At 39.8% G+C, this 17,040-nt stretch overlaps 1 protein-coding gene across 2 annotated transcripts in view; it reads left to right on the forward strand.

The window, feature by feature from the left end:
• Positions 1 to 17,040, forward strand: part of rb1cc1 (RB1-inducible coiled-coil 1) — a 195,511-nt gene that overhangs the window by 67,895 nt on the left and 110,576 nt on the right. For both annotated transcript variants that reach the window (XM_078540524.1, XM_078540525.1), the window contains exon 13: positions 10,172 to 10,298. In XM_078540524.1, the coding sequence (XP_078396650.1) occupies positions 10,172 to 10,298 (127 nt within the window). The remainder of the gene's footprint in view (positions 1 to 10,171; positions 10,299 to 17,040) is intronic.

Genomic DNA, 17,040 nt, shown 5'->3' on the forward strand with positions numbered 1-17,040 from the left:
GATACAACGGGATATACTGGAGACTTGGGTGAAGAAATGGCAGATGGAGTTTAATCCGGACAAATGCGAGGTAATGCATTTTGGAAGGGCTAATACAGGTAGGAATTATACAGTAAATGGCAGAACCCTTAAGTGCATCGACGGGCAGAGGGATCTGGGTGTACAGGTCCACAGGTCACTGAAAGTGGCAACACAGGTGGATAAGGTAGTCAGGAAGGCATATGGCTTGCTTGCCTTCATCGGCAGAGGTATTGAGTATAAAAGCTGGTAAGTAATGCTGCAGCTGTATAGAACCTTGGTTAGGCCACAGTTGGAATATTGCGTGCAATTCTGGTCGCCACATTACCAGAATCATATGCAGGCGTTGGCGATGGTGCAGAGGAGGTTTACCAGGATGCTGCCTGGTCTGGAGGTTATTAGCTATGAGGAGAGGTTGGAGAAACTCGGATTGTTCTCACTAGAGCGACGGAGATTGAGGGGCGACTTGATAGAAATTTACAAAATTATGAGTGGCATGGACAGAGTAGATAGTCAGAAGCTTTTTCCCAGGGTGGAAGAGTCAATTACTAAGGGATGTAGATTTAAGGTGAGAGGAGAAAACTTTAGAGGAGATGTGCGGGGCAAGTTTTTTACGCAGAGGGTAGTGAGTGTCTGGAATTCGCTGCCAGAGAAGGTGGTGGAAATAGGTACGATAGTGAGGTTTAAGAGGCAGCTTGACAAATACATGAATAGGATAGGAATAGAGGGATACGGACCCCGGAAGTGCAAAGTGTGTTAGTTTGACAGGCAATATGATCGGCGCAGGCTTGGAGGGCTGAAGGGCCTGTTCCTGTGCTGTACTTTTCTTTGTTCTAACATTATATAAATTAATAGCTTCATGACAATTAACATATCCTTCAATTCATTTCACCATTGTGTAACACAAGACACAAGCAGCAGGAGTAGAGTCCTTCAAGCCTGCTCTGCCATTCAGTACGACCATGGCTGGTCTTGGGCTTCAACTCCATTTCCCTGCCTGCTCGCTATATCCTTTACTTCCCCGAGAGACCAAAAACCTGTCTATCCCAGCCTTAAAAGTATTCAATGATACAGCATGACTAGCTAGCCTTGTTTATTTTTATTCACATCACAGCATTGCCTGTTCACCTGCTTGGAGAGGAAAGGCACATAGGGATTTTCTCCTTTAGTCCAATGTGTTTTTAGGACCTCTTAGCTGTATATCTGAAATTGAAGAACTAGTGTTGAAGCACAAATGTTGGTCTGAATGTTCTCCATTTGTGCTGTAAGCTTTGATTAGCCCAGTGACAAATAGCTGAATGCGGCACAAGTGGTTTAATGCAGTGCAGGAAGCCACAGTCAACAGTGAGATGAATTATTAGTTGTTTTTGATCTTGACTGAGGGATGATTATTGTCAAGACACTGTTAGAACCTCTCTTTGATTATACTGTGGGATCTCATGTATTAACTAAGCCACTCAAATCTAGGTTCAGTTTCTTTGTCAGTGCAGTACTTCCTCAGTATTGACTATTGTTTTGGCTTAGATTATTTGCTCAAGTCTTTTGGCATGAACACACCATTTTCTCCTATCTTCAGCATTGATTCTGGTTAGAAATGGTTTCAGCTGTGTTTTGTATCTTTTCACATTTTTGAAAGTTAACGATATTAGAGTTCTCTTTGAAACTTTTTACCTGTGAACTTGGACAAGTTATCAAGCCTTTGTAGTCTGTTGCCTGTGTCTGGTGGCCTACAATTGACTTGGCATTTGGTATCTAGTCCATGCTGATAGCTGGAGTTAATGCATTACATCAAATCCAATTAAAGCTTTGTGGTGACAGATGCTGACAGTTCTGCAGGCGAGCTTGATATGATGGTCTCATTGAAAGGGAGGCGATCTTGATGAGAAAAATATCCAACAATAATTTCTCTAGGCATTAAGGAAACACTCTTGTAACTTCAGGGTACTTGCTCTGAAGAGGTTTCCTTAAGGACTGGAATTAGCTCGTCCAGCTTCACTCGCAAAACTTGTAAAGAGAAGGTTTTATCAGGAGGTTCGATATTAATTCGTCTAAACCATGTGACTAAAACAGGCAGGTTGACTGATATTACAGAAGGGTTATCCTCACAAGTACATACTTTGGCCTTGATGAAAACAGGTTTCCACATATGTTCCATCAATGATGTTGTGCTGTTGATTACCATTATTCATCCTTTTGGATGTTTTCACATCAGTCAGCAACACACAGTACCCATTTCTGCAGAAGTAAGTTGCCCTCTGATGATTCGTTGAGGCTTATGTTGACACCACTACAGTTCTCCCCAGATGGATGGCTGATCAGTCCAAATGACAGCTATGCATTTACCAACTTTGTTTATGGGACTAGTGCCTGTACCATTAGTGCCAACTTCGGCTTTAGTGATGCCTAAGATGTCCATGTCTGAAATCTTTGCCTTCCTTTTCTGATTTAGGGATGATGTCAGATCATTAGCAGTTTTATTAAGCAGCTTTGTTGTATTCATAGTTGTATTTGAAACTAACAGTTGAGAAATCTTAAATTAATTCCTGCAGGGTCAGCTCTCCTCATACTTGTGCTGTGTAAACTCCACATACAAAATTTGTTCCTGTTTTGCCTCTAATTTCTGATCCTTTGGAATTGACCTGTTGGTGCTTGATTTGGAAAAATAGTACAACCTAAGTTGCCTTCTAATGTATGGACTTAAAAAATCTATCAGTGTGTAAATTGCTTTGCATCAAACAGTGAGGAAAACTTAAATATCAATATGTATTTTATGTATGGTTTTTTTTTCCTTGTGATATGAGCCATGTCTGTGCTGCTACAATCTCTTGAAAATGAACTCGAGCATGAATTTGAGAACAAGTTCATGGGTACATTAACTTAGGTAATTTCATGTGATTGGTATAACAACAAAGATACCATACCAAAGGTAGGTAAACTATTCTCTGTGACATGTAATAAAATAGCTTAGCAGTTCCAAATACAGTTTAGAATGATACACAGCTGTATTTTATATCTATGTTTGATGCAGTGCTATTTTTTCAATTATCCTCCACATACCATAAGTAAAATCAGCATTCTGGGAACATTAGTCCTTTTAAGACATTTTTTCAGCCAGAACCATCTAATTTTTCCTTCACTTTCTACACATACTCTATAATACTCAATTTTGACTATTGTCTATCTCAGTGTGCTATATAATGCTTACTCTGAATAGTACTGGGGTCCTGTTACCTTTGCATGTTTATTTTGGAGAGAGATCATGTTGCCTCAATGGTTTATTAAAGTATATTTTACGAGTTGAAGTACTATTGGGATGAAAAGTTGATCAATGCTGAATGTACACATTGAAATTATCTTTAATTGCAATACTAATTGTAATTGGCTTTAATGTATTTGGCCAGATGTTGTTAGATTTTCCATCTATCTATATTATTGGAAAATCTAGCCCATGTATCTTAGTAAATTGTATCACAAACTTAAAAGAAGCTGTAAAAAAGTATATTCGGCTCATCTGGCTTCCCTCACTGTTTTGTGTCCCTGTAAAACTCGTGGTGATTTTCAAATTTCTTTTAAATAGCAAAGTCCCCATCTTTTTTTTTTCATGTTGAGTTCAAATCCTTGAGGATAATCATTAGGCCTTGGATAATAAGATAATACATCTGATGCATCAGTCAGAAGCCTCTTTCTCAGGGGCATGTTGAAGTTGGGCAAACTTAGTCAAAAATCCAAGCAGTTTGAAGATTAGGGCAGGTATTATTTCACATCCCTTGTGCAAGTTACAGGATTCTCAATTTTAATAGGTTTGGAGAATCTCGACTTGGGGCCAAGGTCCACTGTAAATAAAAAATAAAGTAAAAAAATGCTTAGAATTTTCCATAAATTAGTAATCAGAATTTATAACAAGGATTTTCAAAAAATAATAGCGGTATAACTGTCTTTCACGGATGTCCTTGTATGTGCTTCTCCAAACTTCTCAGTAGGAGAACTAAAAAGTCAGTTAGAGCAAGGCCATTTATTGAATAGATAGGTGTTTTTATTTTACAGACAACAAATGAATATACAGAGCAACACTTGTACCTGAGAGTTGCCTAGCTTAACTTCACTTCCTTCTCTACACAATAACCGAATAGGCCATGTCATGTATCTTATATTAGTGGGCAAAATTGGCTTTTTGATCAACCTTCTGGTTCTGATTGCCTCTGAGTTTATGAGTGAGCTTTCTCTCTTTGCTGGACCTCCTCTTTCCTTTTTAACTGGACATTGGCATTGTGTTTGTGTACTGCTTTATTTTTTCTTGCTACTTCTGATCATGAATTTGGCCTGATTTGGTCTTCATATGGTAATTCATCAGTAGGCCTATCCAAACTAGCAACTCTTCCCCTCTGATCCCTCTACTTGAGATGTGGATCCCTAGAAATATCTCCTATCCTATTCTCTAAATTAATGGTGGCCTTTGGTGAATCTGTTCACTCTTCTTGTCTCAATTCAGAGTTATCTGTGAACAGTGATAATCTACAAACTGGTCTATCTAATTTTAACATAAATCTTAAGTGACCAGCCAATTAACAAATAAACTTTTGGTAGCTCCAGGGTATAGCTGTAAAGAAAATGATGACTTGTATGCACTCACTTAATTTAAAACATACCTCTTCAATATAGCTCAATTGCCAATCCTTTGTGAAAGGTTTGTCATAATATTCCAAAATATGACTGGGCATTCTTCTGAAATTGGGACTCGAGTATATGATTGTGAAAGTAGAAGAAGCATTCTGATCTACACTGCAGCTGAACACCAAAAGCGAGGAGCTGCTACAGGCTCCATCACTGACATAAAAACAGAAAGTGCTGGAAAAACTCAGCAGGTCTAGCAGCATCTGTGGAGAGAGAAACAGAGTTAATATTTCGAGTCCGTATGACCAAGATTTCCAGCATCCGTAGTATTTTGCTTTTATCCATTACTGACATCCTCACCTTGATGTAACAACTCAGCAAAATAAAATTTATGAAAAAAATTAGTGTCAAGTGATAATTCCCACATTTGATCTAATGCTAAACATCTAATGTATTTTAGATGCTAGTATTGATCTTTGCTGAAGATTTAAATGCAACAAAATTTGGAAAAACAGCATTTTGTTTTTTGAAGACAAAGTTGAAGTGTTTGCACTCATCTTTAGTCAGAAAGGTTGAGTGAATGAACCATCTCAGCCTACTCCTGGAGACCCCCTCATCACAGGTGATAGTCTTCAGATAGATTTCACTCCATGATATCAAGAAACAGCTGAGTGCATATGATTCATAGCCTTTGCTGTATCCAGACTGTATGACTGAAAAACTTGTCTTCCAGACTAGCTGTGCCTCTAACCAAGCTGTTCCAGTACAGATACACCACTGGTGTCTACCTGATAAAGTGAAAAATTGCCCAGATACCTTCAGTCCAGAAAAAGCATAACAAATCCAATTCAACCAATTACTAGCCCATTAATCAAGTTTCAGTCCAGGTAATTAAAGGTGTCATCAACAGTCCTGTGGACTGGCACTTAACAACAATCAGTTCAGGCTCTGCCAGAACATTTTAGACCTCATTACAGCCTTGATCCAAACTTGGAGAAATAAGCTGAATTCCAGAGATGAGGTGAAAGTGACTGCCCTTGACATCAAGGCAATATTTAACTGAGTGACATTAAGGAACCTGAGTAAAATTGAGGTCAGTGGGAATCAATGGAAACTTTCCACTGGCTAGAGTTATACCTGTGCACAAAGGGAGATGGTTGCAGTTGTTGGAGACCAATCACTTCAGCTCCAGAACATTGATGCAGGAGTTCTTCAGGACAGTGTCTTAGCCCAACATTCTTCAGCTGCTTCACCAATGACCTTCTGCTCATCATAAGGTCAGAAATGGGAATGTTCACTGATGAATGCAGAGTGCCATTCATATCTTCTCAGGTAATTTAGCAGCCTGTGTCCAGATGGAGCAAGATGTGAATAACATTCAGGTGGCAAGTGCCAGGTAATGACCATCTCTAACAAGGGAGTCTAACCACCTCCCCTTGAATGCTATTACCAGTGCTGAATTCCCCAACCATTAACGTGGGGGTGGAGGCACTATTGCCTTAACTAGATCAGTCACATGAATGAAATGAATTTGAGCAGATCAGAAGTTGGGTATTCTGTGGGTATTCTCCTCACTCCCTAAAATCATTCTACCAAAGTCTTTCTACCATCTGCATTTCAGAAGTCAGGGATTTAATAGAATACTCGTTTTCTTTGAGTGTAACTCCAACAGTGCTCAAGAACTGCAACACAATCCAGATAAATCCAGGCACCCCATCCACCACCTTGGATGTTCGCTCACTCCATCAATGGTGCACAGTGGCACAAGTATGTACCATCTAAAAGATATGGCCCAGCAACTCACCAAGGCCTCAACAGGACATTAAAACTTAAACCTCTACACCTCAGAAGGACAAGGGCAACAGATGCATGGGAACACCACCACGTGCAAGATTTCCTCCAAGCCACACCATCCTGACTTGGAACTATATTGCTATTCTTTCAAAATCCTAGAACTTCCTACCTAATAATAGTGCTGTGGGCGTGCCTAAACCAGAGGATGCATCAGTTCAAGAAGGCAGTTAACACTATTTTCTTGAGGCTAATTGGGGATGGGCAGTAAATACCGATCCTGCCATTATTGCCCAAATCCAATGAAAATTTTTAAAAAGTAAACGAGTCCAAAAGGCCAGTCCTTTATTGGTCAAATACTTGCTGCTTTTTCTTTCATTTAATAAACTTGGTGCATTATGTTCTTTGCTCATTCTACCATGAGCTCACATTAGATACTGCTTAGCCTTTGGAGACAGTCATCAACAATTTTCAATATTGTTTTGCCAAATTGCTACTGTTGTCTTTTTTTCACCTGGTACTGTAGCTGTTAAGTTTTCTTAATTCATTTATGGGACATCGGTGTCGCTGGCTAGGCCAGCATTTTTATTACCTGACCCCCAATTGCTCTTGAGAGGATGGTGGCGAACTGCTGCAGTTCATGTGTTGTTGTAGGTACACACACAGTGCCTTTAGAAAGGGAGTTCCAGGATTTTGACCAAGTGACAATAGAGGAATGGTGATACAGTTCCAAGTCAGGATGATGTGTGGCTTGGAAGTTGGTGTTCCTATGCATCTGTTGCCCTGGTCCTATTAGGTGGTAGAGGTTGTTGGTTTGGAAGTGCATTCGATTCTAGGCCTTAACTAATGATTCCTTTATGCCCCATTTATTGACTCTATTAAGTGTTTACTGAATGGCACACAGCATCAGTTTTGCTGTCCACCTCTTGAGTGAAGGTAGAGGATGGTCTGGGTTTAAAAAAATAGAGATTTGCATTCATAGAATGCTTTTCAGAACCACCGGATATCTCAAAGCACTTTACAGCCAGCGAAGTACTTGAGATGTCATCACTGTTATAATGACTCGCTGGGTGGAACATAGTGATTATATACCTGATACCAGACTCCTGAAGCAAATGTTCTACCCAGAACTCGATCAAAGCAGGATACTCCAAGGAGGACAGTGAAAACGCTTTAGGGATGTCCTTCAAGCATCCCTGAAAAGGTCAAACATCCCCGCCAGCTCATGAGAGACCCTGGCCAAAATGGAGAAGGCTCATTCAGGAAGCTACTGAAGAGAGAGACTTTGACTGGGACATGCAGAGACAAAGACAAAGTGTCAGAGGGAGTGCACAAACCTCTAAACAACCCACTTACCCAACTCTTCAAGTGTCACCTGCCCCGCATGTGGCAGAGCCTGCAGTTTAAGCGTTGAACTTATTGGCCATTTCAGAACCCATCGAACCTACGTGGAAGCAAGTCATCTTCGATCTCAAGGGACTGCCTAAGAGGAGAGATGTAGGAAACTATGAATTGATTGCGCCAAAGAGAAAACATTGAATTCATTTTTTCCCCCACTTTAGATGGTATTTTTGGTTTTCTTCCAAAACTTTTCTCCATTTGTAATGTTCTACCCATTGCTTGTGTTTGTGTCCTAGGCTTTGACCATTTTCACACTGCCTGCCTGCCTGCCTGACATCTAATGTGGAAGTTCAGGGGTTAAAAGACTACTTTCCCGCTTGCTTCTCCCCCACTTTCAAATAGAGCAATACTTGATGTATGATGCCATTTCCTGCGATAAAGGCTTGAGACTTGTGGGTGTTAACTGGTGCCTTGACATATATGGAAAATAACCCTTGCAGCATCACTGTCATATATGACCAACCATGGACACCTTATTAACATTACAGTACATTTATGTAAATGCTGACTCTCAGCTTAAATAACAGGTTGTACTCTTTTAGATTTTAGTCTCCCTGAAGTATAAGACAAATGACCAATCTTGAATATTAGAAGATTGAATCAAATATTAGCATGCTCTCTTAGTTGGACTTCAAGTGATGTCTTGCCTATAATGAAATTTCAGATCTGAAGAACTTGTGCCTTGTGGCATGAATCTCATTGAAATGAATAATTTACAATTCTGAATGACCTTTCAACTATGGCATTAAAATAGGCTGAGGACTATACCAAAAATTCTTGTCCAATGCCTTAGAATCCACCACATTTTGGTACTATTTTGCCAGCATCTATATAAATGTGAAATGAAACGCAATTTCCTTGATGTGGATGCCAGAAGTTTTCTGTTGCAATGCACATAGAATTTAAATTATTCAGATTAACCTCCCTGGTATTGATAATCTATGGGAAGAAAAACTGAAGATAGATATGGGACCAACCAATTAGCTCACCTGTTAGCTGATAGCATTTATCAACCAGCTGACACCGTAGCAGAACAAAAAGGGCCATTCACTCCACGTGTGCAGGAATCGCCAAGTAGAATATTTCAACAATTATGCCGTTGAAATCCAGCCGCGTCGAGTGATTGCTACATTCAAGAGGCATCAGCTGGATTTGCCTGCATAGATGATGTAGTGTGTCTAAGCTGTTTCAGTGACTAATGTTAAATGAGTTGTTGCTGCTAAAAGGATAGTACTTTGCAAAGCCTACATCGTGGTATGTGGAGGATAACTAAGGAAGGTAGATTTACTCATCTTGAGGTGCCGTATTTCTCATTCTTGAAATGAAATTAACCACATACCAAATTTTCAATTTTTCATTCTTTACAGTTTAGGGGTTTGTTTTTCTCTGCGCCTGTAGTTTCATTCACCCATAATTTCATACACCCAAATTTTGGGACATATTTCTAAAATGATAATTAGGCTAAACTTTCAATTAATCATTCTGAACAGTTAACATTTAATTGTTTCAAATATTGTCAAAAACTTTCTCTTAATTGGGTGGTATGGAAGAGGCAGTTTTGTTCTTTTGCCACCTCTGGATGAAAAGATAAAAAGATGGTTGTACAGGGACACAATTTATATTTTATATAAATGTCATGCAGTTCTGGCTGAAAGTCTTAGAGTTTTGTTTTTATTTTTTCATTGCCGTTTGCTGACCTTAGCCATGGTATGTTGAGGATAACTTGGTACCTGAAGTGAGGACTACTTCTTGTAAAGGTGAGTAATTTAAAAAAAAAGTTTCCAGCATTTTTTCTGTTTCATTTTAGCTCATCCATGGTTATCAATCAAGAGCTAAACAGGCTGTCAGCTTGCTCCTTTTTTGCAGCCTTTGCCATGTCAACAGTGCATAAAAAGATAGGGTGATTAATTTTCCCACATCTAATTGCCTTCCTCCCTATAGGGAAGTGAGTTGCCTCCACTTGGTGTTTCCTTGTAGCACAAGTGACTTTGGTGAGTCACTATAGAATTGTAGGTACAATGCATTTCTTATATTCTAGGCAGTTGGTTGGTATGTCATCAGATCACTCAAAGCCCGTTTTATGTCTTAAAAGAGTTTGCAATAAGTTTGAAAATGGTGTCAGAAGAGAGTCTTTTCTAAATGGTTTCCACAGATATATCTTGATTTTTTTTCTTTTTGGCAAGGGGAGGTGAATGAGCCAAGACACATTTTCTTACATTACATTATGAAAAATACTATGAAATCTGTTTTTATTTAAAATGTTTGGCTATTATAATGAACATAGTTGAGACATGAAGAAAATTCACAATGTTTGAGCTAATTTCCTGTTTATTGTTAATTTTCCTCAAAGGATTCCTACACTGTGTGACTTTGAGCCATTACACCAGCATATTCAAATTCTTCGTAATTTGGTCAAAGCTGCTCAGAGCTTGGATGAAATGTCCCAGACTATCACTGACTTACTGACTGAGCAAAAGGTAATATTTCATATTAATCAGTAGAACTTATTTAGTAGCAAACCTATTTTTAACCAATGTTTGAACACTTGAATTAATGCACTGGGAGGAAAAAAATACATTTATATCCATTAGTGGGGGGATATCAGTTTATTTTGAATTGTCTTCCCTTAATTTAATGCAAGGCTCAACCGTTTGCTGAAAAGTTCCAATGTGGTTGAGTATTCTTGCAGGTTCAGTAATTATGTAATGCTGTTACTTTTCACATAACCAGCGACCTGACATAAGTTACCAGGGCAATACTTGCTGGTTTTACGTTTATTGGCTTAGGATTTAGTTAATTGAATTTTTAAAGACTGTTCACATACATTTGTTGAGAATACTAAGTTAGCATACTCTTCTCAGCTGCACCCATCTAAAGTGATCATCAGTGCAAAGGAATTACACACTTTCTTGTTGAGGTAACCTGTGTTTGCATCAAAAGCCATAGGGTCAGCTGGATGCAAAGTAAAGCAACTTGTACAAAGCATCACAATTACAAAATAATTACACACAGGCCATTTGGTCCAGCAGGTCCATACTAGTGTTTATGCTCTTCATGAACCTCCTCCCACCCTCCTTCATTGAATTCCATCACCATATCCCTCTATTCCTTTCTTCCTCGTGGGCTCAGCTATCTTTCCCCATAAGTGCATCTATGTTATTCATCTCAACTCCTCCTTCAGTAGTGAGTTCTACATTCTAATCACTCTCTAGGTAAAGAAGTTTCACCGTTGGTTTTATTAGTGATTATCTTATATCTTAGGCTCCTAGTTCTGGTCTTGCCGGCAAGTGAATATATCTTCGCTATATCTGCTGTATCAAAACCTCTCATAATTTTATAGTACTTTTAGCAGGCCACCCATCAGTCTTTTCCCAGTCTTTTCCAATCTTTCATGATAGGTATAACATCTTGTTTGTGGTGGTCTTAAGCCACACACTCCTGCTTCCTCCACCCTTGCCTACAGCAATAAGTGAGATGAGCTTGTGGACTTTTTTGCTAAAAGGATAGAGATCAGCTGATTATTGTTTCCCTCCCCCACGCCTACTGGCTCTAACTTTTTCTCTATGGTTATGCTATTCCCCAGCCCTGATTTTGCATCTTTCCCTGAATTCTCTCCTATCTCCCCATATGATATGGCCTCTCCTAGCCCCTCTTGTCCTTAGATCCATACCCTCCTTTCTAGACCACATTCCTACTCAATTTCCCTGCCTGACTCTTATGTTAGCTGACATTTTTTCAAGCTCTGTTCCTTTCTCAAGTCTGCTGTCATCACCCCTTTCCTCAGAAGAAACCCTTGATACTTCCACAAATTGCTCTTCAACCCTTGAACATATTATTACCTCCCAAATCTGTGCCCATCTTTCTTGTAACTCTTAGTTTGAATCTTTGAAATCGTATTTTCATTGCACCAAAACAGCTCTTATCAAAGTCACAAATGATTTCTTAGTTGACTGTGCTAAAGGTAACCTACCCCTTCTCATCCTCCTTCACCTGTCTGCAGCCTTTTATAATGTCGACCACAAATTTCTGCTTCAATGCCCCTCCATTGTTGTTCGGCTGAGTGGGACTCACTTACCTGGTTTCGTTTGTGCCTATCCTGGCGTAACCAGGAAATCACTTGCAATAACTTTCCTTCTCATTTTTTGCACTGTTGCCTCTGGTGACCCTCAAGGATCATATCCTTGGTTAGCTTCTTTAGTTTATCTACATGCTGCCCCTTGGACAACATCATCCAAAACCATGGCATTAGTTTTGATATGACACTGAGCTCTACCTCTCCCCCACCTCGCTCTGCCACCCTCCTCTGCCTCTGAATTGTTTGACTACTTGATTGGCATCTAGTGTTGGCAGGGCTAAAATTCCCTCCAATTAAATATTAGAAAGATAGAAACCATTGCCTTTGTTCCCTGTCACAAACTCTCTCCTCTCACCATTGACTTCACCCTTCTCCCTGGTGATCGTCTGAGACTGAACCAGACTGTTGGCCACTGTGGTATCACTCTTGATCCTGAGATGAACTTGCTACTACACATCCACACCATCACTAAGATCATGTATGTTCACCCCTATAATGTTGCCCGACCTCAGTCTCGTCTCAGCTCATCTGCTGCTGAAACCCGTATCACTGTCTCTGTTAATTCTAGCTGTGATTATTCTTGGCCGATCTCTGACATGCTACCCTCCACAAAGTAGGTCATTCAAAACTCTTCCCATGGCGCATTGGTAAAAGAAATAGACATAAATGAAAACTGAGTGCAGATTGCAAGCAGAGTGAGCTGATAAAGAGTTTGGTGAGTGGGGAGTTCGGTGATGGAGGAGCTTTTTTCCTACTTTTTTCTTTCTTTGGTGCAGTGGAAGGAGCTAGTTGATAAGTAACTGGTAAGCCAATTAGGAATTAAGAAATGTATAACTCTTGGGTGGTACTAGTATTTAATCTTAGTAAATTGTGGTAAACATAGGAATTATTCTAATTTAATTAAGAAAGTAATTAAATTAACTAAATGGCAGGATAGGTGTGTTGCTGCTGTGGAATGCGGGTGCTCCTGGACACCAACGTAATCCAGGACCAACATGTATGCAGAAAGTGTAGGCAGCTAGAGGAATTCCGGATCAGGATTATTGATCTCGAAGCCAAACTGCGGACACTGCATCATCAGGCAGGGGGAGAAATACCCGGACACTTTGTACCAGACGATGGTCTCACCTCTTAGAACAGGGTCGTTTGTTTTGGTCAACATTGTGGTACGGGAAAGTGTGACTGAGAGTGAGGCAGATAAAGGGACCGAGTACACAGTAGTGGAGGAGTCTCACGCTTTGCAACCGTTAAACAGGTTTGAGGTGCTTGTAACCTGTATGGATGAAATTGAGGTCTGCAGAGTGGATGAGCAGACTGGGTATGGCACCATGGTACATGAAGCTGCTCAAGTGGTAGGGAACAAAAAGAAATATAGTGGTCGTAGGGGACAGTATAGTCAGGGGGACAGACACTGTTCTGTGTAGCCGAGAGCGAGAATCCGGAAGGCTGTGTTGTCTGCCTGGTGCCAGGGTTTGGAATGTCTGCTCAGGACTGGAGAGGAACTTGCAGTGGAAGGAAAGGTTCCAGTCATCATGGTATATGTAGGTAGTGATGATATATGCAGGACAAGGAAAGAGGCCTGTCTAGTCAGTATGAGGAGCTAGGCACTAAATTAAAAAAACAGCCTGAACCACATGCAAATTGGCATAGGGCAAATAAAATTAGAGATGAATGCGTGGCTCAAAGACTGGTGTGAGAGATGTGGGTCCCGATACGTGTGGCTCTGACGTCAGTACTGGGGAAAGTGGGGGCTGTGCCGTTGAGATGGTCTACACCTGAACCATGGTGGGACCAGTGTTCTAGTGAGCTGTGTCATTTGGGAAGTAGAGAAGGTTTGAAATTAAATAATGGGGGCAAGGAATCAAATTTAGGAAATATGATAAATCAAGCAGTAGGGGACAAGGCAAGAGAGAAAGGTATTAATATGGGAAAGGATAAACAGACCAGGACAGGAAGGGGAAGAGAGTACAAATCTAAGAATAAATCAAATAAGGCTAATGGTTAAAAAAATATTAAAAGAACAAAACTACAGGTTCCGTATCTGATTGCACTTAGCATCCAAAACAAAACAGATGAACTGATAGTGCAAATAGAAATAAATTAGTACAATCTGATATTCATTTCAGAGACATGGCTGCAGGCTGGCATAGAACGTGACTTGAATATTGAAGGGTATGCGACATTTGTGATGGACAGGCAGTTGAAAAAGGTGGAGGGGTGACTCTTCATTAATGATGGTATTAGCACAATAAAGAGGATGATCTAAGTTCAGGAAACCAGGATGTAGAAGTGGTTTGGGTCGAGATGAGAAATTATAAAGGCAAGAAGTCAGCTGTGGGAGTGGTGTACAGGCCACCTAACAATAACCACATGGTAGGACAGGGCATAAAGAAAGAAATAATGGGAGCTTGTCAGAAAAGTCTGACGATAATCCTGGGGGATTTTAATCTACATATAGGCTGGAAAAATCACACGGGTGAATGTAGCCTAATTGAGGAATTCAAAGAATGTTTTTGGGATAGTTTCTTAGAACATGTTCTGGCGCCAACCAGAAAGCATGTTATACTAGACCTGGTATAGTGCAATGAGACAGGATTAATCAATGACCTCATGGTGAAGGTGACCCTAGGTAGCAGCAATCATAATATGATTGGATTTTACATTTAGTTTGAGGGAGGGAAGAGTGGGTCTAAGACTAAGACTTTAAACTTATATGAGGACAATTATGAAGGCATGAAAGCAAAGCTAGCTGAAGTGAACTGGTAAATTGGGTTTAGGGATAGGTCAATAGAGGTGCAGTGGCAGACATTTAAGGGGATATTTTGGAATAAGCAATGATACATTCCAACGAGAGAGAAAAATTCTAAGGGGAGGACCCACCATTTGTGGTTAACTAAAAAAGTTAAAGATAATATCAAACTTAAAGAGAAAGTATATAATTGTGCAAGGATGTGTGGCAGGTCAGAAGATTGGACAGAATATTAAAAAGCAATTGCTGAAAGATTAATAAGGAAGGCAAAATGAGAGTATGAGAGAAAGCTAGCTAGAAATATAAAGACTGACAGTAAGGGCTTCTACAGATATTTAAAAAAGAAAAGAGTTTAAAAAGTGAGCGCTGGTCCCATAAAAAGTGAGCCTGGAGAATTAACAATGAAAAGTAAGGAGATGGCAGATGAATTGAACAAGTATTCTGCATCGGTTTTCACTATAGAGGATGCAAGTAACATCTCGGAGCTAACTATAACTTAACGAAATGGGACGCAAGAAAATTACAAGCACCAGGGAAGTGGCACTGAGCAAATTGTTAGAGCTGCTGGCTGACAAGTGCCCTGGTCCCGATGGACTTCATCCTCGGGTCTTGAAAGAATTGGCTAGTGAGGTAGTTGATGAATTCGTTTTAATTTTCCAAAATTCACTAGATTCAGGGAAGGCTCCATTAGGTTGCAAAATAGTGAATATAACTTCTTTAATCAACAGGGGAGGGAGATAGAAAGCAGGAAACTGCAGGCCTGTTAGCTTAACGTCTGTCATAAGGAAAATGTTATTATTAAAGACGTTATTGAAGGGCATTTAGATAAGTTCAAGGTAATCAGGCAGAGTCAACATGGTTTTGTGAAAGGAAAATCACGTTTAAACAATTTACTCGAGTTCTTTGAAGAGGTAACGTGCCATGGATAAAGGGGAAGCAGCCTACTGATTTCGTTTTTCAGAAGGCATTTGATAAGGTGTCACATCAAAGGTTATTGCGGAAAATAAAAGCTCCTGGCATAGGGGGTAATATATTGGCATGGATAGAAGATAGGCTAGCTAACAGAAAAAAGAGGGTAGGCATAAATGGGTCATTTTCTGGTTGGCAAGATGTAATGAGTGGAGTGCCACAGGGATCAGTGCTGAGGCTTCAACTTTTTACAATTTATATAAATGACTTGGATGAAGAGACCAAAGGTATGGTTACTAAATTTGCTGATGACACAAATATGCATAGGAAAGTAAGCTGTGAAGAGGATATCAGGAGGCTACAAAAGGATATAGATAGGTTAGATGAGTGGGTAAATATCTGGCAAATGGAGTATAATGTGGGAAGATGAGGTTGTCCAATTTGGCAGGAAGAATTAAAAAGCATATTATCTAAATGGTGAGATTGTCGAGCTATGAGATGCAGAGGGACCTGGGTGTCCTAGTGCACGAATCGCAAAAGTTTAGTATGCAGGTACAGCAAGTAATTAGGAAAGCTAATAGTGTTATCATTTATTGCAAGGGAAATTAAATACAGAAGTATAGAGATAATGCTTCCGTTATATAGGGCATTGGTGAGACCACATCTGGAGCACTGTACAGTATTGGTCTCCTTATTTAAGCAAGGATGTAAATGCGTTGCAAGCAGTTCAGAGAAGGTTACTAGACTAATAGCTGGAATGGGTAGGTTGTTGGGAAAGGTTGGACAGGCTAGGCTTATGTCCACTGGAGTTTAGAAGAGTAAGAGGCAACTTGATTGAAACATATGAGATCCTGAGGGGCCTTGACAGGGTGGATGTGAAAAGGATGTTTCCCCTTGTGGAAAAATCTAGAACAAGAGGTCACTGTTTAAAAATAAAGTAAGACAGAAATGAGAATTTTTTTTTCTCAATAGTGTCGTGATTCTTTGGAATTCTCTTCCTCAAAAGGTGGTAGGAGCAGAGTCTTTGAATATTTTTAAGGCAGAGCTAAATAGATTCTTGATGGGCAAGGGGGTGAAGGGTTATTGGAGGTAGGCAGGAATGTGGATTTGAGGTTACAATCAGATTAGCCGTGATCTTTTTGAATGCCGGAGCAGGATCAAGGAACGAGTGGCCTATTCCTGCTCCTAACTCGTATATTTGTATGTATAAATTCTTCTTTCATCTAGATTTCCTGTATAAATAAATTTCCATTGGCAAAATAACAGGGTCACTCTAGATGATCTGTCTCCACTCTAAATTGCATAGATAAAGTTGAATTTTGGATTGTACTGTTTTAGTTTAGCAGCATTTTGTTTCCCTTTATTCTCATCTTCAAAGGTTTTACACAGCTTTCCCAAAAGACACAATCAGTATGCAGACCAAAATATGGGAGATTAAAAGGAGTTTAAATCAGGCCTATGGGAGCTGTTTCTTGATTTTCTCTCT

This window comes from Cetorhinus maximus, chromosome 4 (assembly GCF_964194155.1).
Source record: "Cetorhinus maximus chromosome 4, sCetMax3.hap1.1, whole genome shotgun sequence".
In the NCBI taxonomy this organism is placed as follows: Eukaryota; Metazoa; Chordata; class Chondrichthyes; order Lamniformes; family Cetorhinidae; genus Cetorhinus; species Cetorhinus maximus.